The sequence below is a fragment of the Myripristis murdjan genome, chromosome 13 (assembly GCF_902150065.1).
Source record: "Myripristis murdjan chromosome 13, fMyrMur1.1, whole genome shotgun sequence".
NCBI lineage: Eukaryota > Metazoa > Chordata > Actinopteri > Holocentriformes > Holocentridae > Myripristis > Myripristis murdjan.
Window position 1 is genome coordinate 34947162 of NC_043992.1, and position 25274 is coordinate 34972435.

Below are 25274 nucleotides of genomic sequence, written 5' to 3' on the forward strand. Positions count from 1 at the left end.
CCACCGGCAGATGGTTTTTTTTTTTTTTTTTTTTTTTTTTTTTACCTTGTTTGAAGAAAAACTGGATTTTAAAACTGAATAGGAGATTAAATCACTTGGCAAGATGGAGATTTTCCTGCAGTGCAGTTGTGCGTCACATCAGGGCCCTCCTGTGTTACCTGTGATTTAGTAAAAATGTATCTCAGGCCAAGCACTTTCCATCATTTTAATGATAGATACTGCATGAGAGTTGGATTTGGCAGTTTCCACAGCTTCCCACCTCATGAATGTCACCCAGTAACCTGCAACAGGAAATAAGAACACCAGGCTAGTCAGGAGACCTGCCTCAAAAAGTGTGTATTTGGAATTTATTCCTGTCAGCAGTTCAAGGTGTCCTCTCTTATTCTAAATTCAGATACTAAGAAAAAACACCTTGGGTGCCTTATAAATAAAACAGTAGGGCCTCAGCATTCTTTGTGATGCTTGCCACCGGGGATTTCCATGTCTCAGCTCTCAGCCTTGGTGGTGTGTAGATATTTGGATTCTGATGGGTATATTTCTTTGGGTTCCTTGTATGTGTTGTGCGCCGCCTCTACTGCTGTTGTTTTCAAGGTGATGACAGAACATTTTGTTCCGTCTGGTGGTCATGCTACAAATACCCGAGCAGCTATTTGCTCTTTCCAGCCCATCATGCCGAACATACCTTATTATTTACTTGACATGTCAGATTGTAGGCAGTGCCTTTCTCTGTGCTCACAAAGCTCCGCAGTACCTGTCTCCACATTGAAGCCACATGGAGGATTCACTGGAATGCTTTACATAACAAATCCTGAAAAGGTTGCTTAGTAGGTTGAGAGACTTCAAGGCCACTTGTTCGATCCCCATAATGGTCGTTTCGGCCAATAACTCCTACCTGCTCACTTTATTGTAAGTCCTTCCACATAAGGGTGTCAGCTAAATGCTTAGGATATAAATCTAAAATGCAACTGTAAAGTAGAATTGTTCACCTGAGACATATTTTCAGCATAATGTGGTGAAAGCCAAATTCTCTCTCCTGTGGGAATGGCTGCAATGGATCCACTTGTCTTGTGTCTCATCAAGGGCTCTCCTGTGAGTAGAATGAAAATCTAATTAGTAAATTCTTTACTGGAGTGGTTCCCATGTAGTAGCATCATAACAATATGAGTTACATTCAGTGATTCTGTGTCTGAAAACTGACATTAAACACCCAAAAGCTGTAGACCACCACCGATAGTGGCCAGGGCCTCTATTTACCTCAACTGCAGAGACCAGGTCTTTTTTGGAAGGAGGCGTTTACTTTTAATTCCCTCTGATTGATAGGTATATTTGCTCATATTTTAGTAGGAAGCCTCTTTGTTTTCTGATGTGCTTTGGTCTGGGTAGTTGTCAAAATATTTGAAGCATCATTAGGTGACGTAACACCAAGCATAGAAGCTCAACTGTAGGCAACAGAGATCCAGTGAGTCCGGTGCGTGGAAACATTATAACACAAAGTGGATCATTTCAAGAGTTGCAGGACTGTGTGGTGACATTTCCATTTTCAAAAGTACATTTTTTTATGCTAAAATTGCACACACACTTGATACTAAATGGTGCTAGGACATATTTTAGTTCTCTAAAGCCAAGGCAGCCAAATACCTTCCTCTGTCAGTTACTGATTGTGACTCGTGGTCAGACTGTAGCCTTATAAATTATTTGACTTTATCATAATGATGTATGCAGCTTTGTGTGGCTCTATGTGTGTGTTTGTGTGCACACAGGTATCATACTCATGTGCTGGTAGCTGATTTTGTCAAATCTGTCTGTATTCCAACAGGCTCATTTATCTTTACTAAACACAGTATATCACCTGGTCACTATATGGAAAAGCCTGTCTTATCTGTGTTATGTCTCTGTTTGCAGGCCACTGTGGGAAAACCTTTGCAATACTAAAAAGATTTCTTAGCGACGATGTCCCGAAGACCAACTGGCTTCTCATTGTGGATGACGACACACTTATCAGGTATATTTTCATGACATGATCTGGGCCTGCTTTCCCCAATGCATTCATAGATTTCATAGAAATTGGTTCTTCACTTTGGTGTTTTGTTTATTTCTCAAACCTTGACTGACATTTAATCAAGAATTTCCCAGTAGTTTCCATCTCACGGCCATGCAAACAATTTATACAGTGAAAGAAATAACCGCTCTGAATGCAGCCACTTCAGAATAAAAAAACAAGTTTCAACAAGATCACCATTCTGTTGAATGTCTAAAATGCCCAGTACATAAATTCATTTCCATCTGGCTTCACCTCATATGTGTCGGATTGCCTCTTCATGTGGAAGTTACTGGATGTGTAATATTGCCTTGGGGAGAGTAGCTATTTCAGCATCTAAAAGGAAAGTTACATATGTGTGTGTGTTTGTGTGTGTGTGTCTGTGCAGACAACAGTGTGATGAGGGTCTGATGAGTTTGATCTATGCTTTCTCCAGCCTCCCGAGACTGCAAGTCTTGCTGAGCTGTTATGACCCCTTTGAACCAGTGTGTCTAGGAGAGAGGTACGGCTACGGCCTGAGCCAAGGCGGCTACAGCTACATCACGGGAGGTGGAGGGTGAGTTATGTGGCTCTGAGAATACTGATGAAACATCCGCACTCAACACAGGGACTATAAAACCTATAATCGGTAATTTAAAGGTAACACATTTTTATTCAGCTCAAAACTGTTGTCCCCTGAGGGAAAATTGGTTTTGCAGACGGTGTTTGCAATAAAAACATATACCAGATCAGCACAGCACACAACAGCTGATAAGCCTTGACATGAAATCAATATGGATTTGCACCCACAGAAAGAGAAACCTGTTGTAGGTCACGGCAAGCACAGCATCTCTTTATATTGTCTAAAACTATTGCTAGTATATAAGATGCATTCTTAAATACACAAATCGCTAATTATGTTTAATACATGGAAGTAAATTAAATCCGTAAATAAAATAATTGTTAAATGTCAGCTGTCGTTGTTGCATGTAAGATGTGCTGCAGGTAATTGTTGAGCTGTGGGCGAACTGCAGGAGTCACTCTATTTAGGGAGTCTTCAGTTATTGTGACATTTTACAACACTGCAACTGCCAGTTCTCTCAAAAGCGCTATCTTCTAAAGACTGTTTTGAGTGGCAATGAGCTATGTTCTGGCAGCCTAAGATTTGTCTTTTCTGGTGTGATTGCTCTCCTTTTCAGAGAGATGCCGCATCATTGTAGCGTAGAACTGCACAAAACGATTCAAAGAAAACGGCATATTTTTCTCAGCTTGATTTGCACAGTGTGGCTCCCAATGTCCCTTTTACTGAATAAATAAAATGAATATGTTGAACCTTTGAAAATCAAGGAGATGTTGTTTTGAGGTTATTTCTAACGTTGGCCACTAAAATGACAGTGTAGAATAAATGTGCAGTCTGCTTATTATTTTTGATGATTACATTCCATCCCTGTGTTGCAGCATGGTCTTCAGCAGGGAGGCAGTGGTCCGACTCCTTAAGAGCGGCTGTAAGTGCTATAGTAATGATGCGCCGGATGACATGGTGTTGGGAATGTGCCTCAACGCGCTTGGACTTCCTGTCACTCACAGCCCCCTCTTCCACCAGGTATTCGCTTCAAATGCACACTGTCTGATCCTCGCTGTGTTGGTGTGATTGTATGTAGGCCTTTTGATGCCTGCTACCTGCTATTTTCATACGAAATTGTGCATCCAGAGTTCCCCAAGAATTTTATTTCAGTCAGTCAGTCAGTCGACTCACATATTCAATGGGAACATTCAATTCGGTGTGAATGTAGGTATAGATTTTATTTGGCATCAAGGCTGCGTCTCACAGCAGTCCCTGCAAAGGGTAGTTGAAAGTCAGCATAAGCAGGAGCGAGGAGAGATCAATGGTTCACCCCATGGGGAATCATGAAGAAACAGAGCCCACAGCTGCATACTGGGAGGTGGCTGGGTGTGTGAGATGCATAGGCAGCAACAGCAGCAGAGCGAGCAGGTGAGTTTGACAGCTTCAATAGAGCGCCCAGGTGGTGAAGGCAATATGCAAACTCAGCTGACATATCAGCTGAGCTATCAGCGCCACTCGAGGTGTTTGCATGATTTAACTTGCAGGCTTAGCTTCATTTTTTTGACAGGATGGAATAGCCTCTGAAAGAAGCGTTTACCCTACATTCACGTGGTGCCGGATTTATTGGGTACACAAGTTTCCCACCAGGTAGCAGCACCTGAACGCTCTACTATGCCAGGTGTTCAAGTCAGAGTCACCAGGGATGTAGATGCAGCATGATTTGCCTTACTTGGACAAACGTCCACAGAGACATGGATTCCATATAATAAAGGAAAACATAAAGCACAAGGACATGGCTATTCCTTAATAACTCTGGTACTAAAGCATTCAATTTCCCATGGTATTAACATGAATATTTACATAAATATCCCCAGATTGCTTGCAAGCTGTGCTGTCTAGCTTGATTGATGGTGCTAACGTCCCATTTTTGTGACTATAGGCACATGAAAAATTGTTTTGAATCCGACGCCACATGAATACAGAGTTAGAGCATGTGACCCTTAATCTTTGTTCACATCTCAACATGGAGATGTTGTGGTAGGATACGCAAGGCCTTTTAAATAAAGAATTTACAAAAGAAATAAATAAATACGTAACAAATAAATGTGTAAAGAAAATCAAATGTCATTGCAGGCTTTATAGACTCTAATCATGTAGCAGTGGTCCGAGAGAAACATCCGTCTAATGAGCAGTGGACCGACATACCTAATAATGAATAATAAGGCCAATATCAGTTCAATGCTAAACTGTATGTGTTTGTGTGTGTCTGTGTACCTATGTGTGTGTCACTCTGTCAGTCAGTTATTCAGTCAAATAGATTGTTTCCAGTTGCCTGGGTAAAAAATAATGAATGTAAGCATCGCAATATCAAGTATCTCTCCATAGTCTTTGGTGTAAAGAATCTGTATCTGTGAGAACAAAATGTCGGACTTTGCCGCTTTCACTCTTGTTCTATGCAACACTTTCACACAGTCTCTTGTGACTGCTCCCAAATATAAATTCCTGCACTTAATCTTGCCTTTCAGGCACGCCCAGAGGACTACGCCAGAGACTTCTTAGCTCACCAGGTGCCTGTATCTTTCCATAAACACTGGAACATCGACCCCATTGCTGTTTTCAACAAATGGTTAAAGGATGACTTGAGGACAACAACTGCAGGTGGACTTAATAAGAGCACCAAGACAGAGTTGTAATCTTTTAAGCACACAACCAGCCTGTGTGTGTGTGTGTGTGTGTGTATGTGTGTGTGCGTGCGTGTGTTTGCGTGTGTGTGCGTGCATATTGTGGCATCATGGACAGAAATATTGTCAGGATGTGTCCTTCATTGGTGTAAATGTTTTTGTATTAATTTGTGACTCTTGAGGAATTATTAAGAGGAGCCATGCAAGCCTGTGTCCATGACTTAGTATTTGAGTACTTTCATGACTGAGTTGAGTTCATCGAGTTGCATGTTGAGGTTGCCGTTTGTTGGAAATATGAATATGGTATTCGTATATTTATGTCACATGGATAATCTAAGCCTTGTACAATGTACAAAGAAGGATCTCCATTTTGGGCGGGCGGGGTTGGGGGTGTGTGTAGGGGGGTGTCTATATACTGTACACTAATGCTGTATAATGTGCTCTATTTTGACATAAAAGTATCAATAGTTGAAAGTGTGCCGTCTTTCAGTTTAATTGGAAGTCAACTTGTTTTGTGTTTTGTTTCCCAATTAGAGCTGGCCAATACAATATTGTTACGACCCCGGCTCGTGGGCTGCACCATAACAAGGAGAGAGACACCAGAGATTACAAAAATGGGTGTTTTATTTCAATAAATACATAGCTTAAGTTGAAATCTAGGGGATGAATATAAAAACAAAGCACAAGCGAGAGAACAGTGAGCGCAGCAGCCACAGATCAGAAACGGTCACCTGTACAAAGTTACTCAGGTGACCTCATGCAGCAACAGGATACCCAAGTGGTTTGAGCCACCGCGACGGCAAACAAACACAAACTCGGAAATATCCAAAAACGTTCAGTTCAGCAATGACAGACAATCACTGAAATTGCCGCAGTCACCTCATGCTTGTTTGGCACTCACCAGTACACTCTACACCCACAAGGCAAACACACACACACACAACTAAATACTAAGTGGCTTCACCTGAACACACCGTACAGTAAAGTGGAGCACAGCAGCAACAAACCAGAAGGATTACACACAAAGTTTCTACACATCAACAACAAAAGTAGCAGCAGTTAATCCCAAACGAAAGTGAACTGATGTCACCACAACACATATGGTCCTGTACCATGTGAAGCACACCCACAAGTGACCAATCACAAGCCACACCCACAACACAGGGATCACAACCTGTGTGGCTCACTACATCACAGGGGAGGGCTGACTTCTCCACACGCCTAAAGGTCACATCACACAAATATACAATACACTCACCTCATCATCATTCAACTCTGGGCACCCACAAATGCTGATCTGCATGCTCACAGTTTATGTGTTGACACACACACACACACACACACACACACACACACACAGCTGCATCACTCAAAACACCACATGCCAGCTCACTTAAAAGTACATACAATAGCCTACCTGCACTGAACACTAGACCATCAGCGGCAAATGGTCTCCAAAAAGCTCCAACCTCGCAGTACACACTGGAGGTCTTACCACGAGCCACTTTGTTCGCAAAAACACCAGATATTGAAGGTTCCAACACAGCGCACGTCACAGAAACACACCACTCTCACTCAACCGTACAGAAACCCAGAGCGCTGCTGGTTTTAGCCTGTTGAGCAGCTCTCAACTTATCATAATAATCAATCTTCCCAATACCCTTAGCCAGAGTAGGGATGTAGTCCACTGCCTGACTCTGAAGCGTACCCCCACCAAGCATAACCACCAAACACAATAAACAAAAACAACGCACAGTTAAGTAAAAAGAGTTCAATTAACCACACGGTGAACCTTCACCACTCACCATGGACAACAACTGAATGAACATCTGAATCCTGGACTAACAGTGCATAACTATTTCGACATAAAAGTACCGATAGTTGAAAGTGTGCCGTCTTTCAGTTTAATTGGAGGTCGCATTTATTATTGTATTTTGTCTATAGCAATTAGGGCTGGGCAGTACAATATTGTTACAACCCAGACTAAAGCGGACACAGAGATGGGTGTTTTATTTCAATAAATAACTTGAGTTGAAATCTAGGGGATGACTATAAAAACAGCACAAATGAGAGCATATTGTTGTGGACATTTAATGGACATGTATGATTCACGAGTTGGTGTAGTCAAAGAGAATAGTTGTCTGACTTTATTTCCCACAATTTCTACAGTATCATAATATCATCACATGGGAAAACTGGTGTCTTTTTGCGGTTTTAAAGACGGAATTAAAAGGGTGCAAGTGCGAGTTTGGTCTAGCTGTTTTATCATTTGCCTTTACATGTTTGGTCATCATATTCACATTACTAATGATTGTTTCTCAAAAATATGTGTGTAAATATCTTATGAAAGCTCCAGTAGTCATCCCTGTGATAGCTTTATAATATTAATATGTAAGTATTAAAAATATCATTGTATTTGATTTTGCCCATATCGCCCAGCCGAAATGCCAGTGATGCTAAAATGTGCAGTTGTGAAATATTAATAGAGGCTGAGGCCAAGAGACTGACTGCACAAAGTGATCTGAATTTAAAATATGAACACACAAGCTGATTGGCGTAACTGAGGCGCTCCAAAGTGCTTAACGCGGTGACTGGTTGTAATCACCCCAGACAGGTAAAATACATATCGAGGTCCATCTGGTGCCCATGCAGATAAACATCCTACCTGCAGTTCACCTCAATGCCTCATCCGTTACCTGTTTCAGCCTATTTGTTCTCAAACAGAAAACATCCAACTTCTGTATTTTTCTGAGTAGACTTTAACCCTATAAAGCCATTTGTATCATATATGATACACATTTTCAATTCCGTTTTTCGTTTTCAGTTTAATCAATACTTGACCAAAATACTGTTGTATACCTTTGAACACTTCCCCTGTTCACCCTGGACCATACCATTGGCACTTCAAGTACATATCATATATCATACACCAGAAAGGTTGTGTAATAACATATTTTTGGATTTTTCTTTTTTATATATATATTTTGTTATCGGACTAAATAAAGGGTTCACTTTCAAAAAATTGGAATTTTCCGCCAATTCTTTCATAGTTCAGGCTTTATAGGGTTAAGAAAGACCATAACAGTGATTTTGCATGTTTAGGGTCATATCTTCAAAATGTCTGTACTTCACGTTTCTGCGAATCGTTTCCAAGAGCAAGCTGTCATATGTTAGAACTCGTTTGTCCTACCATTGGTTTCCATTCATTCCACTGTAGTATGAAAATTGGCTTTCAGAGAAATCAAACTCTCTTCACACCAGTATTTCATCACCGTAATAACGTCGTCCACATCAGTTTTCCTAAAAGCAGCGGCAGCTTTTGTGTTTCAGTGATGTGATGTGGTCTCTCTGTCAGAAAATAGTCCCTGGGAAACATTTGCTTTACACAGTAAGTTTTCTGTCCTGTGGTTTATGAATGGCAATGGTTTGTGAGCTGCAGAAGCTGGACGAGGTTGGTGTTTCAACCTAATAATCAAACTTGAAATTGGAGGGATTTTTGGTTATTCATTGTGAAATCTTCAGTACCCCGGCATGATTTGCAAAATGGGTTGTTGCAGCTGTAGTAAATGGACCAAAGATTCAAATCACTTGTATGGTCCTTAAATATGGGTGTAGTGGAACCATTAATTGATGTGGTGCTGAGGTGTTCAACTGGATCTCATTAGGAAAGGAACCAATTTTTTTTTAAATGTTCACCTTTTCTTCTCACAAAGTTACTGCCACAGATAATTAAATGGCAGACTCAGTGACTGACCATCATTAAAGGGTTCTTGAAGACCTTGAGTCTCACTTGAAGAATTTAACTTTTTTTCCCCCTTCTTCAAGAAGATAATTAGCAGCTGCAGTGCTTCATTCTCCCCCAAAACCTTGAGGCTCTTGTTCCTTCATAAATGTGCTAAGGTTAAGGTTATTGCCTCTTCATAGTGGTGCTAAAAAGTTTGAGTGCAAGTAGACACATTTTTAAAGTGTCATAGAGATTGAATTAATGAAAGTTTAACATAATAATAAGGGAATAAGAGGGGAGTCCACCTGTTTGTAGGACGGCTGTAGCATGAGCAGACTGAGGCTCCTGGAGGGACTTAAGTGCAAATAGTTGCCCCTAATAAAATGCACTTGAGATGATCGTTGTGCTCCTGTGTCCTCCTGTTCTCCCAGTATTCTCTCTCTGTGAAATAGACTCACTGGAATGCAGAGCATGTCCCCATACTTCCAGTTTTTCTGAATATTTTGGTGCTAAATTTACACTGTCCTGATATTAAGTGGACGTGAGTTCATCAAAAGTCAGTCAGCCTAAAGGCATTTAAAGCAGTGTAATAATTCAAGTAGACAGCTGGTACTATACCTATGAATTGTAACCTATTTGCACGAAAATGGAGTTAAATTCCTGCAGGGACTGGTCGCTGCCACCCGGAGATTGGGTTTATGAGCATCGGTAAGATGATGCACATTGCACTAAGAAAAACCCTCTGTGTAATTGAAAGTAGGTCCACACAACTTCTCTGTTCCACCAATCATTTTTTTCAACTCAGGCAGCATTTCAAACAAGCTGAATTTGCCGTTTAAACCTCCACCATAGTTGAAGAAGAAATATGTGTGTATCACTTTATTTTAGGCAGAAATCCTCTGTGTCCCCTTCAGGTCGGAGCCGTGATGGTCTCCTGGAGCAAACACCTATGAATGATTATGGATATGGCTTTTATGATCATCTAAATCACTGAGGGGGTTTTGCTGCATCTTACGCCGATGTGCCTCAAGAGTCACCTGTCTAAGCATTTCCTGTCATGCTTGTAATACAAACCTAATATTACTAGAAATACTGCCTTTTTTCTCTTCTCTCCTTCTTGTGTTGCCGCTATATTCACGCAGTTCATTCAGTGGTAGGGGCTGTCATATAAAGTGCTTTCTGGGTCAGGTTTTGAAACATGTGCAGTCAGTCACAGGGCTACAGATGGAGAGACGTCCTTGGCCAGTGTTTTTGAGCAGGTTGCCCGCTCACTCAGGTCTGCTTGGCCACTGTGCAGTCAGTCTGTCTAAGCCTCTTTCTGTTTAACCTCCCCTTTGAAGCACCAAATCAAATGTTGCCTATATTTAAAGCAGCTGAAAAGACGAGGCAGCCTTCACTTTTGGAATGAATGGTTTGGATACCGATGGCTGGTTTATTATCCATTAACATTTATTTGTTGAGAGAAAAAAGCGTGGCTAACCCACAGAGATCCCTGGCTGGAGGGAGGTGGCAGGACGTTCAGTTTTCAAGCGCGGCTGTTGGAGCTCGAGTGTGTTTTCCTCAGAGGTTTCTCTGTGGCCAGCAGGGCCTTCAAAAAGGAGCAGATGAGAAGAACGGCAGTCGATGCCATCTCGAATCTCCGTCGCAGCCAGCACAACTGAAGTTTCTCCGTTTTGTCATAGCCCTGTTTCCTCACTTGTTGCCAATCTGCCTTCCATCCCCTCAGGGTGACAACAACAGTGGCTGGAAAGATCTCTTTGGCAAAGCAATTATGGAACTTCAGCTACAAAAACTTACTACGAGAGATCTCATTACGCTAGGTCTTAAATGCAAACTGCTGACACATGAATCCTGCACCAGTTACTGTTGTTGCAGCCTTCATCTGGCCTAGCATCAGTTGCAATAGACATAAAAGCAAATGTTGTATCATATATTAGCTAACATGCAACTACTGACAATTTGTAATTGTGCTAAGAGTACATGTTGGCAGTCATTCCCTTAGATATCAATTTAAATTATAACTTTTTCTTTTTCATAGTTCATTAATATATGTCAATAACACGGCCTAATTGTACTAATTTGTGTCTTGAGTGCGAGACTGAAGCAGTGAAGGCATTTGTTTTTTAAAATGTTTGTTTGCAAGTGGAAAAAGATTATTCATACCTTATGAATTTTTGATGTTGTTGATGTGATTCCACTGGCAATCTGTCTCCCACAACTTGGTGTCACAGACAGGGCCAGGAGTTAGCCAGGCAGTATGTAATGTGTCATGCCAATAAAGATGAAATGAAAATGAAAACTGTAAATGCAAATAATGCACCCTACTAGAAGTAAAATTATAAGTTTACAAGGTTTTAACCAAAATGTTTCGTTTGCTATCTGTGGTTAAGATGCCACTGGTTCACAGAAAAAACAATATCACTGCCCACAGTGCTCACCGTCACTCCAGTCCTGCCTCCAAACTCCGTACACCTCGGATGTGAAAGAGCGATTACTCTGGAGAGACGGACTGTGGCTGACAGTCTGCGAGATCGACCTTATTTGGCTTGATCTGTGCTTTGAACCTGGACCATCCAAAGGTCATGCAGAACACATTTGAATTTATTCACAAGGTGTTTTTGTCAACAGGAAGCAAGCCCAAACCCAAACACTGAAAAAACCTGCCTCTGACTTAGGTTAGCATTAACATTTGGCAAGTTCACATCAGTTTGTATTAGGGGTGTGCAGAGGCATCACTATTTGTATTTGTATTTGTATTTGTTTTGGGGCGAAATAATTTGGATTTGGGAAAAAAGAGGGCGTGGCTCAAACTGGAAGTGTTTGTTTTTGTATTGTCTGGATTTTAAACCATAAAGAAATATTACATAACTGAAATCCCTGGGTAACAAAGCTCTATATGTTTAGGAAACCCACACTGTAAAACCGGATAAGTTAATTAAACTCAAAAAAATTGTTGTAACTGATTACATAAAAAATTTTAAGTGGCACTTACTCAGTTTTGTAAGTTAAGTAAACATATTTGGTTAAGTACTTTTTACTAGGTAAAAGTGAAACTTACTACTTTTTTTAAGTTAAGAAACTCTTCATTATTTTGTTATTTCTACTCAGTATTTTTGTTCTCAGAGTACTAATCAAAATTAAGTAGAACTAACTAAAACATATTTGTTATGTTTGACATAAAACATTTAATTTCTTAGCAAGACAATGTTCACTTTAAATTAACTTAACTTATTTAAGCTCAATATACTTAAATATTTCACTTACTTGTAACTTAAAATTCCACATTAAGAAACATGAAACTTAATACATAAATTGTATTAAGTAGCTTTGACTACAAAATACAAACATACTTTGAGTAAACATTAAAAACAGATTAACATAATTTATATACAAGTTACTCTTTTATTAAGTAACAGCAAGTAACAGCAAAGTAACAGTGCAAGTGCCTTTAGAAAATGGCAAGAGGATTATCCTAGAACCCTAGAAGTGGACAAACTCATTTCATGGTACAGGTACAATCCGACAATCCAAGCATTTCATCACACTGATGCCAAAATTATAGTAATCCAATATTGCCATAACCATTATGTATATAAAAATAAAAGGAATTACATGCTTATGAACATGGCAATATATCTAACTGTTAACTGTATATAGGATATCGCCAACCCTATTCACTTCCATACAGTACAAACACTCCAACAGTAACATCAAAAATATAGCACTGGTAGTACTTATAAAACAGTGCAAAGGCCTATATTATCATAAACAGTTCTGTTCACTGATCATCACCCATACATTAACGATACCACAGAAATGGCTACAGCAGTACAGTATAGCAAAAAATGAACGCCCTACTAAGAAACTACTTGTTTTACATTACTTCCAAAACATAAACTGTTTTCCAAAAAGATATTTGTACTGCTGTAGCCATTTGTTATACACATCCATACAGTACAAACACTACAGCAAAAATCACTTTTGAACAGTAACACATTCAAAATTCACTGAGAATACTGTAGAAACAGATCTCTAAGAGGTTTTCAAAAAAGAAAAACAAAGTGTATCAAGTGCATCCTGTGCAAATGTATCAAGTAAAGGAGGATCAAGTAAAGGAGCAACTTTGTTTTTGTTTGTCCATACACGCGAAATTACTCCACTTCCAAAATGGCATTTTTAAGGCTCAACACCCTAGGCTTCAGCTTCCCATCCTCCAGGCCCATCGAGACTTTCTGGGTAAAGTCAAATGTATTGGCCAAGACTTTTGGGTAACTTAGATGCAGCGCATAAATCAGTGCAAAAAGCATGACAAATCCATCAGTGAATGTGGGGAGATCAATAACCATGTTACCCTCAAGCACGACTGCAATCCTCTCTGGGCAGAAGAATGTAGCATCTGTTGAATTGGCACTGATCAAGAGGAGCCCAACTGGTACGTCGTCGATGTTTGGTTCGTCAGACTGCGACATCTGCGGACAAGAACAGAGATGTTACCTGTGACCCCAAACTGCCTCAGTTATTTCCCAAAAATACTTGCAGCAAATACATCATTGTTATGGACAAATAGCAGACCACTACACAAAAATTCTCACAAGCTCTTATCTTGAGTAACCAGGTGATGCTTTCTGGAAAGAAACATATCCCTTGAGTTTTTTCAAATTTACTTGTGTAATATTCAAACACTGAAATTAAAAAAAAAAAAAAAAAAAAAAAAAAATTCTAGATTCGAGTAACAGAAAAAATGTAACTCTTTGATCAAAAATAATATACTGACATCCCAGAATATACTTACATCCCATTGCTTCAGAAATCCAGAGTCATCCTCATGTAAATATGCAGGGAGAGCACGGAGGACAGCAGCACGTCTGACATGGACGTCAACTTGTTCCTTGGGTGTGAAAACATATTCTTGCTTTACTATGGCTGGTAGACAGCATAGCCACACAACACTGTAATATAACAATGAGCCCTCCTATGTCTTTAGAGGTCAGAGTCCTACCAAATATAAAGAAAACTACTGCAGCATCATTATCAAGCACCAAGAAGCTTACACAACGTACCTGGAGGTCATAAATCCTGAAGATCTCACTGAGGACTTCTGCTACTTTCCCTGTGCGTGCAGCTTTCTTCCTGAACAAGCTCAGAAAACGGGGGGCATGTTGATCCAACTCAGCATAGAAGCACTTCTTCAGGTTGATGTTTGAGATTCTGTGAAACTCTGCACAGATCTGTACAAAAATAAAATGACTGTTTAAGTCAGAGTATTGTATATGTGTCCTTCCTGAGAAGGAAAAATAAGAAACATGGAAATGGAAACTGCCACACTAATGCCCGTACACTGACATACTATGGCCACTTGTTAGCTTTTGGAGAAAAATTAATCTACATTAGAGTAAGACTGTTTAAGTTCTCACTGACACAACCACACAAAGGAATTAAATTTAATACATCTACTCAAATGTGTGTTGTAAGAAACATATTACCTGTGACTCAATTTTGAGGGCAGGCCAGCGTTCCAGGATCTCACCGACAGGTGGCTCATCATCGACGACCTCTTTGCGCAGCAGGGCAAAGGTGGTCTGCATCAGCTTTCCGATCAGGAGAAAGTTCTTGTCACTCATCTTCACTTCATCTACAATTTGGAGTCTCAATTGTTCAAGGCTTGCAGCATCTTCACCAAAAGTTTAAAGTATGCACAATTAATGAAAGATAACGTTAATACTGTCCACTTCAGTGGAGAAACAAATTAAAATACTAGTTTCAAATTTTTTCCCCCACTTTTACTGAGGCAGATGCTATGTTTAAATGAATACTCCGACGATTTGGTAGTTAAGTTATGCTATTTCGCTATCAATTCCATAGTGAGACAACATCAGCAATATGTTTTTTGTGTCTGTCCGAAAATTGCTTAGTAGAGGCTTTTAGCTGAGTTTCTCCCCGTCATTTTGAGTGCATTGAGCGTTTTTACTCGACGCATCTCGTGCAGTCCCCTGCACAGGGGCTCGTATTGAGGAGGTTAAAATAAACATTTTGAACATTAATTCGAAAAAAATCTTTTTTTGGTAGTTTTGGAAGAAGTTTGCTACACGGAGGCACACACCGGATACGTTTACTGTGTACCTGTTGCTCACCGACTACTGACTCCTTTCGACTTCACGTGTTGTCGCTAAACTAAGCTAAGCTAAATTCCGATGCAATGCTAAACGCTGGCAGCCAGCCACTGGACGTACATACAAAAAAGATATTGATCATATTGTCTCACTATGAAAAATATAGCGAAAGGGCATAACTCCCAAACCGTCGGAGTATTCATTTAACGTTAACAAACACGTTTTTTTTTTTCAAGTGCTTAAACTAAGTTTGAGCTGAGAAAAATGCATTTAATGAACAAAGTAATTCAACGCAAATTATGAAATGCAAACCAAGAAATTACTCACCAGAGCAGGACGACCAAGGAAAACATAAGAATAATGGCAGTCAGCACCGTGGCAGAAAAGAACGGCGGGTCAAGTCCGTTAGGTTTGGCGGTTTGCATGTTCCGCAAGCGCGAGTGACAGTAATGGCGGACAAACTTCCAGTTTGCCGGACAGGCACGTCGAAGCAGCGTCGAAGCACGTACGGACGTATGTGACGTCATCACGTGGTTTAGGAGTTGCTGTCAGATGATTTGAGTACAATACATCATAATCATCAAAGTTGTAAATGACTGTAAACTTAAAACTGGAAATTTGTTTAAATGACTCAGCCCGTTTGTGTTGAAATGGTTGGTTTTTAAATTATAAGTTAAAACATCTCATCTTGTTTGACCTGGTAAGACTGTTCGGTCTTACAGTGCACTCTAACGACTATGCATTATGAAAATCAAAAGAAATGTAGCTGTGAAAAAATGAGCTGGACTTCTGCCTCTGTAAATGTCAGCGGACATTTACTTAGCCCAGTTCATTGTTGTTTGGCTCATTTTCCCTGTGTAGTTCTTTAGTTTGTATGTGGGTTGTTTATCATGTGGTGTTTTTGCTGTGTTAGCTCCTTCCACTACGTACAATGTAGTGTGAGGTTTGAGTGCTGCTTCCAAATAGAAGACTTTACTAAAAGCAGTCACAGCAGTGCTGCTCTTCACATCAACATCAGACAGCGGGTTTATCAAATGCATTAAAGAAAGCCGAACCTTTCAGCAACGGTTTATACAAAAAAGGTAGTTAAGCAGAAATAGCTGTGTAAAACCACTTCCAAGTCTTTAGTAAGGCAACTAAACTTATTTAGAAATGCATCAGGAGGGCAGCGACATGTCAAGAGGAGAAGAGCAGGGTCTCAGGTGAGGTCTTCAATATGATTAGCGATGAATATGGGCAAGCTTATGCTTTATATCAAGCATTTTCCAAACACAGAGAGACTCTGAATCAATAAAGCTGGTGAAGCCGACCAAGCCGAGTGTTAGTTTGTTTGATTTTAAGTTTTGTTTCATTTATCAGGAGGTTTCTGGTATCAGGAGCAGGGAGGAGTCAGTGGGAGGAGAGGCTGGAGGAGCTACTGGACCTCAGATGAAGTCTTAAGATAGATGATGTATATGATAAATACTGCGTTCAGGGTGGGAGGAGGGGGCTTGAATGCATATGTGATGAATGAACGCAAGATTATGCTTTAGTTTTAGAACTGGCTAAACTGATATTTAGGGCCCTTTGCTTTGACATGCATCACTGTAGACACATTTTCAGGAGCAGGAAAGCAGCAGCTTAATGGTGACAGGAGGAAAGGAAGAGACAGGCTCTCAGGTGAGGCCTGTTAAAGGGAAAAGTGATGACATGCTTTATTCTGCAGTGGATTTAGAGAATTCATGCATGTGATTGTGTAAATCAGTTGTAGGCAGTCTGGAAATTGAAAAGTTCACTGATCATGACAAAACTATATTGAGTATGTAGCCGATGTAAAGGTTAATCTGTGCAGCATTGATGTATTAATTGTAAAATTTGTGGTTTAAAGGTGTTCAAATGTATCCCCCCAATATCAGCTACGCAAAGTTGAGAGTGCTGATTATCTTTATTTAAAAAAATAATAATAATAGTAATAAATGTTGCAATATGTGAAAACTGACAGTGCTGTAAATAGTTATTTGTGCACAATACATTGCACCCATTTAATGTGCCTTAGGCTAATGTTAGGGAGCTCACTAATTGCATGTAGGAGCCAGATGTTGATGAGAATATTGTAAACAAGGGGAAATGTTGCGTTATGAAAAGATCATGTGCAGGGTTAATGTAGCCAACGAAAATACAATGAAAATGTAAATAGACTGGGTAACTGTACAGTTTAAGAGAAGTAATTCTCTCCACTTTGTAGTCTAAATGTTGAAGACACACACACACACACACACAGATTAGTAGAATTAGGTTGTATTGACTGTATAAATTATAAATTCAAAAGGTGTTCCTCCTTAACAAGAAAAACGCTACCGTAATGAATTCTGGCAAAGTAATTATCTTTTTGTGTATGTATTATTCAGCAGTGTCATGTAAATATAATGTGCGCGTTCACACCACATCGCTCCTTGGTTAAAAAATCCACAGTCAGGTTCAAACACTCCAACGATCAATAATACAGTAGGTGCTCAACTTGGTGAAAGGTGGTGAAAGTCTGCAGTTTAAGCCAGGCCAAGGGCAAGTGGTGGAAGAGGAAAATCATTGCTATTACCGCTGGTCACACAAGATTGGTTTAATAGCTCAATAGGCAGATAAATAGCTTAGTGTCGGGCCGCTGTCAGCATTTAATCTATTTCTGTATATCAACAGTCTTAAGACTTTATCACTACTTATTTATCATAAGATAAGTAAACTGTATTGTCCCTGCAAGGAAGTCTGTCTTGGAAATCGAAGCTGCTGCAGTGCCAAAGGACATAAAAAGGACAAAAAAAAGAGAGAGAGAGAGACAGAAGCATCATACATTACACGCTCAGTATATCATGTTTAAAAATGTGATCAGTCGCTCCTTTTGAAAATACATTGTATACACATTAAAGGGGGGAAAACTAGGCAGTGTTTCTCATTAGGTGGTGTGTTTGTGCAGGGAGTGGTTTCAAAGTCTCAGACAAAGCTGAGGCAAGGCAGCTCCCTTAGTTCAATTCCTGGATGTCTCTGGGAGCATGCGGCTGCTATTTGATCCAGAAAAATACAGGGCTGACTCCAAAAGTATCTATTAGTTTGTCTGACTCTGAGTAAATAGCAAAAATAGTGAAATTCTCCTAAATTATCTATTTAACCACAGAACAAATGTGTGGGCTTTTTTTTTTTTTTTACAGCTCAATCTCCGTTTGATAACTGTTAAAAATCAGTAAAGCCTTTTTTTTTTCTTTCATCTTTTTCTGTCCAAGCCTCTGGGCAAGTTTGTCGCCCCCCTTGGGGAGGTCCGCACCTCTCTTTGAAAATCTCCGGTGTAGGAGATTTCTAGGAAGATCCGGGCTATTGCTTTGTGTTAATCGGTTTAATTTGCAGGCGATGTTGTATGTGTTCAGCGTGCACCGTAGGACACTGTGTCGTCTGTGTGGAGGAGGCGGGCGTGTTGTGGGTGAGGTCTGCTGTGATGTCTACGAGCCGTCTGTGCAAGAACATCCTAGAGAGACAGGGCTCCGCTGTTGGCACTATGATCTTTGTGGCAGCGTGAACAAGACACAAAAGTTAGCTTGTGGGAAGCTGCTTAGGTTTCCGCACCAGCCAGTGATCCCATAGCGTAAAACATTCAGAGAAGAAACAGAATTTGTTGGTTTGCTTCAAGGGCTTTGAGTCTGTTTATGTAAGACGTATAGGTGCATCCCAGGGTACGGGCTCTTTGCAGCACAGCTCCCCTATCTGTGTGTAACTCAAGGTGTTTGTATGTAGATGCTGAATTTTGTTTTTATTAATCCGAGGAGGGCTGAGTTGTCTGAGAATTTAGCAATGTGGATGTTTGGTGTGCTGCTTTTACAGGAGGTGCCAGAAAGAGGATGATGAGGGAGGCGAGAGGGGGTGAGGGCGCCTCTGCTGACTGTCACGGGTTCAGAGAGAGTGTCATTAACTTTAACGAGCTGTGTTAAGTGAGGAAGGAGCGATACAACTTGATTATATTAGAGTTCACTCCCAGCTGCTGTCTGAGTAACATGTTTGGAGGCATAGGGCAGATGGAGGTTTAGGGGTGAGTTTTCAATTAATAACATCATAACCATTTTTTTTTTTCTGATTCTTGGCCAGCATCAACATCTGCCTTTGTCCATGCCGGAGAGTTAAAAAGCCAGGAGTTGCTGTATTGTACTTGATTTTTATTCCAGTCCCAGGACTTTAATGTGTATTTTGTCTGCTACATACATCTACTCTGCTTCACCGCTGACCATATAGTTCCAGTATATTATGGTTTATGCACAGTGTGGCTGTGTAAAGGCACATTAGAGGGATGCTGGTCAGCACTGGCCCACCTCCAAATGCTACAAATAAGGACACATTTTACAGTAGTTTACTTTAGTTTAGCTTAGTTTAGTTGTTTATTTGTCTGGGACCATGCACAGCACTGTTGTACCTTACCTACAGAGCTCATTTTCAGCAGTACACAATAAAAATGAACAACATATGCAACATATTCAAAAATAATAAATGCACAGGATATGTGCCATGTGTTTCTGTGTATGTATGTATTTTCCACCAAGATTTAAAAGTTACTAAATGTCAATAACTGTTATAAAACAGCATTTCGGAGCCTGCATTCTCTGCAGTAATACATTACAGCAGGGTTGAGAGGGCATGACCCTGGTAAGATCAACCAGTTGTCCTGCAAAGTGAAAATATCCCGCTTGTTGGAGCTGAAACAGCTGCGGCTCTTACGAGCACCACAATGTTTCAGTGTTAACAAATAGTGCAGTTGATGTGAGAAAAGTCCACGTCTGACACCAAGTAAAGCTCCATATCAGACTGAAGCGCTCTGCTAGCCCTGGCCTTTTCAGATACAACGATAGATTGATAAAATAATCCTCCTTAAAATGTTGGATTTATATCCAGGAGCAGCACAGTATCGGCTGGTGTGCTGGTGAGCGTACGGTTAGGGTTCCTCACCGCAGCTTCTTAAGCCTTGAGGAGTCAAACACATGGGGGCAGGAGGAATAAAAACTGAGGGCATGTTCTGATTGGATTGCCCTCGCTCTCACATGTGAAAGTAGCTTTAAATCCCCAGCGGAAGGAAAAAAAAAGAGCTCGCTTGACTCAAAAGAAATCAACTGATAGGAGTTTCTGCAGAGAGAAGAGCTCACATTCTCAGTTTCATGATGTTTTATTAAAAAAATACATCTTAATGAGAAATTAGATATTTTATTTCACCATCCCTTTAAAGCTCAGGATGGCTGTGCACTGTTTAATACAGATGGATATAGTGCCACCTGTGCCACCAGTTGGTGATGAGCAACAGGTACACACAGTTTCTCAGTGGCCAGTCAAAAACCAAATAGTGGATACCGTGTGCAAACCTCCACAGGAATCTCAGTGTGTGTGTGTGCGCGTGCGTGCGTGTGTGTGTGTGTGTGTGTGCGTGCAGCCTGATAGCTGTGCAAAGGGAAAAAAACTCCACCTACAACATGGCTCCGTAAGTGTGATGAAACTAGTCAGGATTCCTCCCACACACGCTAATCCTCATTTATCTTTGAGACACAGAAAGCAGAGGAAGATGGCCACCTGTTCGGTTTCATCTCAGCATGAAATGCAATTATTTTGAGAGCTGTGAGGAACTTTGAAAAGCTTTAAGCTCCATACGTCAAAGCTACAGTCTCTGATGTGGGAATAATGTGGTGAAAACGCTGTGCTGAGCAGTTTTGCTCTTTGGTGGCCCACAATGACAGTGGGACAGACCTGTTGGAGCTTTTCAATTTTCAACAACTTCATTGCCCAGAAATCGTGTGTGATCATGGCAGTATACCTCACACCAGCTGGTCCTAGATTTCCTCTTCCTGGTAGCTAGTAAAGGTGGAACTGTTGGGAAAACTGCAACAGGTGCAGGGTCCAGGCTTGTCAGGAGGTTGCTTTGTAGGAGAAAGTTTTTTCCCCTTGATTAATAACTTGAGAGGATTTTCCGCTGGTGTCCATACTCGACCAGACTTACAGAAATATCATTTTGGCAGTTGAGACGAGTTTACCGGGTCTCAGTTGTTGGGGATGTAATGTTGGCCATTTAGACTGATGGGACAGGTGTAAATTTTTACATAAAAATCTCATCTTTAGCAATAAATACGATTATATATTCTGATTAACTTTTTTTGTCATCCACCAAAGTCATTCTCTAGTGTTATCTTACCCAGAACTACCACATTTCAGTAATAATTTACACGTTACGTTCAGTACGAATTTACACGTTGCTTTAATATAGCTTATTTGATAAGACTGTAATGTCAGAGCCGATATGGACTGTAGGTTGAATTGCTCTCTTGCTTCACCGACATTCGACATAAGGAGTTATGCTCAACCTAACCTAGGCAAAAAAGCAAATATATTTATCAGGCATGAAATGATACTGATTGATCAGTTTTTTGCCTTCATTTTACAGTATCACGTCTTCATTTTAAATAATTTCATCATATTACATCTACAAGGGCATGCTTTTGTTTGTTTACATTATAACTATCATACACAATTGCATGGTGTTGGTATATTTAGGGATCTGCACAAATAACTGTGTCTGGAAATGCAAGTACCGCTGATTGAAGCAACATTACAAACGTTTTTCTATGAATGGTAAGTGAATATTTGTGTTTCAACTGTGTTTTCTAATTTTCAAAGATATACTCAAAAACAGTAATAGGCTTTTTTCCCATTTGTTTTGTGTCTGCTTTAATCTTGCCTCATGTAATATCAAAACACATAATTTATATAATTTCTATTAAATTTGTAGCTTTGATGTGCAAGGTGCATTTGGTGAAAAATGAAACTGAAGTGGATAGTGGTGTGGATAATCCTCTTATGCTGACAGTAGCTGGTTGTTAGACGGCTTTTAAATAAAGCTGTAAACTGTCAAGATGAAATGTACTTTTTTTTTTTCTAAAGAGAGTCAGCAAGCCATCAGCCTCACATCTTCCTCCTGAGTATTTCTGCAACAGTGCAGAGTGAACCTTGACAGGAGAGAAACTAGACAGATGTGACATGATAGTGTCATGGACATTGTTTTTTTTTTTTTTTTTGTCACTGTTGCCGGCCTGGTGATGCATTAGATAGGCTAAGAAAAGCTAAGCTTACTGTGAAATATTATTCATTAGTTTTTCTTTCTTTTTTTCTGTTTTGATGTGCATTGTTGAATCGATCAGCAGGACAGGTACAGGACAACTTTTATAGCATGAATAAAAGATAACCTTACCAGTTGGAGCCAGTTGACACCCCATCTCCTCGTTGCTTCTCACACTCTTTATCAGCCCTATCTCTCTCTTCTTCCTTGTCTTTTTTCTTTTTTCTTTTTTTCCCCCGTTTGTCCCCGGGCTGGAACCAAACCATGTGGTGCCCTCCGTAGCTCACTGATGCACCGAGATGCCCTCGTGTGCCTTTTCTCTTAAAGGCAGACTGTGCGGTTTCCAAGGGGAGGGAGGGCACCCCACCTTGTTACAGTGTGGTAAACAGCGATGAATGCCACTCAATCCTCAAAAGAGTATCTCTTAGAAATGCCTCAGGAGATCAGAAAAACTCTGCTACCCCATCATAACCCAAAATATAAGAGCATTTCATTTTAATGTTTGTTTTTGTGTGAATTTGACCTCAAAACATTAGATTCAAGGCACGCATTTAAAAGTGTTACATTACTTCTGTGGGTTATTAGCCTTTGCATGAACCTGAGGGGCTTTGTTCCTCCCCAGCCACATCCTTAATATCAGTAAACAAAGTGGTTTGCCCTCTCATTTGAAACTGCATTGTCTGCTTTTTCTATCATCAGCATCAAATACAAAAATATTCTCAAGGGGAACCGGTCACATTTCCTTTCCATTCAGTATATAAAAGCTGAATGTAGACACATGAAAACATTAAAAATACACAAGAGCAGTTTTGTCTCTGCTCTTTCCTGGTTAAAAAATAAGAGCAACAAAAGCCTTGAGAGTCCATCAGCTTTGGTTCCTGTCCTTCAGTAAATGAGACAGTTGAGGACTTGCGTGCATTTGTAGGGATGTTTGGAGTAGAAGTGGCAGAGCACTTGAATAACAATACTTTGAACCTCTAACCTCAAGACCTTTAGCCAGAATAATATGGTGAGGGAACCGAAAAAAAAAAAAGGTGCAACACGCATTTTAATGAAGAGCAGAATGAACTATGAGCACTGTGAGTAAACAAAAGGAATACCAAAGACGTAGTTTAAAAAATTGAAGAGGTTTTTGAAGATTATTTTTGTGGCTTTTCTGCATTTTTTGATCGGACAGATACAGAGAGATGATGTAGAGCAAAATTCATGATTGAGTTAGAAATCCATGACCCAATAAACACATGATATGATATTAATATATGCCATTTAGCAGATGCTTTTATTCAAAGTGCACGTAATTGTAGCATGGGCGGGCCGAGTGGGAATCAAACCCATAACTCTAACACTGCCAGTGCCATGCAGTGCCTGCAGAGCTACAAGGACACTGAGCCAAGCAGGATTCCCCAAGAATGTTGTACAATCAAGTGCAAGTAGGAAAAATCAGCACAATAACAATCAGCAATAATAAAAGAAGACAGTCACTGCTGGGTCCTTTAACTAACACCCACTCAACAGAGCCAAAATAGCACAAGGCTGTGTGGCAATAACAATACCATGCAATACAAAAACACATAATGAAATGCACAAGGGAAGTCCAGAGACGCATTAACAATATTTTCAATACGGTGCCAATAACTTTTGAAAGAGGAAACTGTAACCTTATCATTTCCCAGAATCAGGTGTCCAGAGTTTTTATTTTTCCATTTTGTGCTTTCTTTCTCTGGTGATGTAAGATCACTGATGTAAGAGCAGTAGCTGTGCTGCTTCAGCAATAAGATCAAGCACCTCGTGTGTTTCTTTTCAAAGAGGCTTGCCCTCTGGCAAATCTGTACAGAGCTGTCAAGTAAGAGATGCTTGTCCTCATGCTGCCTTGTGTGTGCGGTGCGGCTCGGTCGGTTTCTTGTCTCAGATTGTTTACACAGACCACAATACTCTGTTAATACAACAGAGAAATCTTACTAATGATCACTCACTCTGTGACAGGAACAGGAGGTTGAGATCATTATTTTGCTCGAGCATTTGCATCTCCAGTTGCACTATATGATGAATGGGAAAAAATAAATACGGCAAATCCTCGTGTGTGTTTGAAATTTTAACCAGAGCAGGAAAGTGACAGTGGCTGAAACGATGAGGAAAACATGTCTGTGTTGAAATTATAAATGTTTTTGCCCCATCCACATTTTGTTCAGTTAAACTCATGCTTTAACCCCATATTTCAATAGTAACCCTGCACCATTGATCTTTATTATCATTACCATTACCGCCATTGTGACATTTCTCCTCACTGTTATTTTTGCACTGTCCTCATGTGGTCTGACATACTCATGCAGCAATGATGAAGACAGTGAGTGAGCCTTTCAGCATATCAGTACAAAAGGGGAAAGATATAACTAAGCATGACATCTAAAGTTGAATAAAGCTCTGCTGTTTCATCCTCTCTGTTCTGGGACTTTGATGGGACCCAGATACAGATTGTCTCCACTTTGGTCTCATGCAGTGATCTGCACTGTGCTGCATGAGCACTCACAGTTCACTTCATGTTTCAAGTCTAATCTGTGTTAGTGGTGTGTGATTTTTTTTTTTTTTTTTTTAATACCAAGCACATTGGTAGGCGTTTTGCCCCATTTTATTCCTACTCGGTTCCCTTCAGGACACATTTAAGTAACTCCCTTCACAATATGAACAGAACAGTGAAAGGCAAAGAAAGTTCAGAGGCAATTAAGCTTAATTTTATTGCTTGTGTTAACCTTCTCACCCACACATGATTGCTTTGCCAAGGTTGTAATGGATTTTTATTGTATTACAGTCATTTTTAGACTGAAAGTGGGAATGGGGTGCTTAATGTTTACACTAGTTACTGGTTATTCTCGAAAAACAAATCAGCAATCCATTTTAAACTGTTAATGGTAAAGGAAATGTTCCTGTTGAGGGTGAAGGATGAGGGTAAAAATACTGTTTAGCTCCCTTTGATATGCAGAAATAGAATGTGGCATAATGTTCATGAGTGATGGTGGTATTATCAGCGGTAAAGAACAGTAATAAAATATTGCCAATGACACAGTGATTTTTGCT

The 25274-nt window shown here is 40.1% G+C and overlaps 1 protein-coding gene across 2 annotated transcripts in view; it reads left to right on the forward strand.

The window, feature by feature from the left end:
* The window catches only part of b3glcta (beta 3-glucosyltransferase a), an 80186-nt gene extending 59659 nt beyond the window's left edge, over positions 1-20527 (forward strand). Inside the window, exons 12-16 of one of the 2 annotated variants that reach the window (XR_003929231.1) lie at positions 1903-2002; positions 2475-2594; positions 3476-3620; positions 5108-5341; positions 20478-20527. Coding sequence is in view for 1 of the 2 variants with exons in the window: in XM_030067275.1 (XP_029923135.1) it covers positions 1903-2002; positions 2475-2594; positions 3476-3620; positions 5108-5275 (533 nt within the window). In the remaining variant the exon portion in view is untranslated. Of the gene's footprint in view, positions 1-1902; positions 2003-2474; positions 2595-3475; positions 3621-5107; positions 5642-20477 lie in introns of those variants that run through there. The other variant, XM_030067275.1, reaches the window with a different exon arrangement.
* The last annotated feature ends 4747 nt before the right edge of the window (positions 20528-25274 follow it).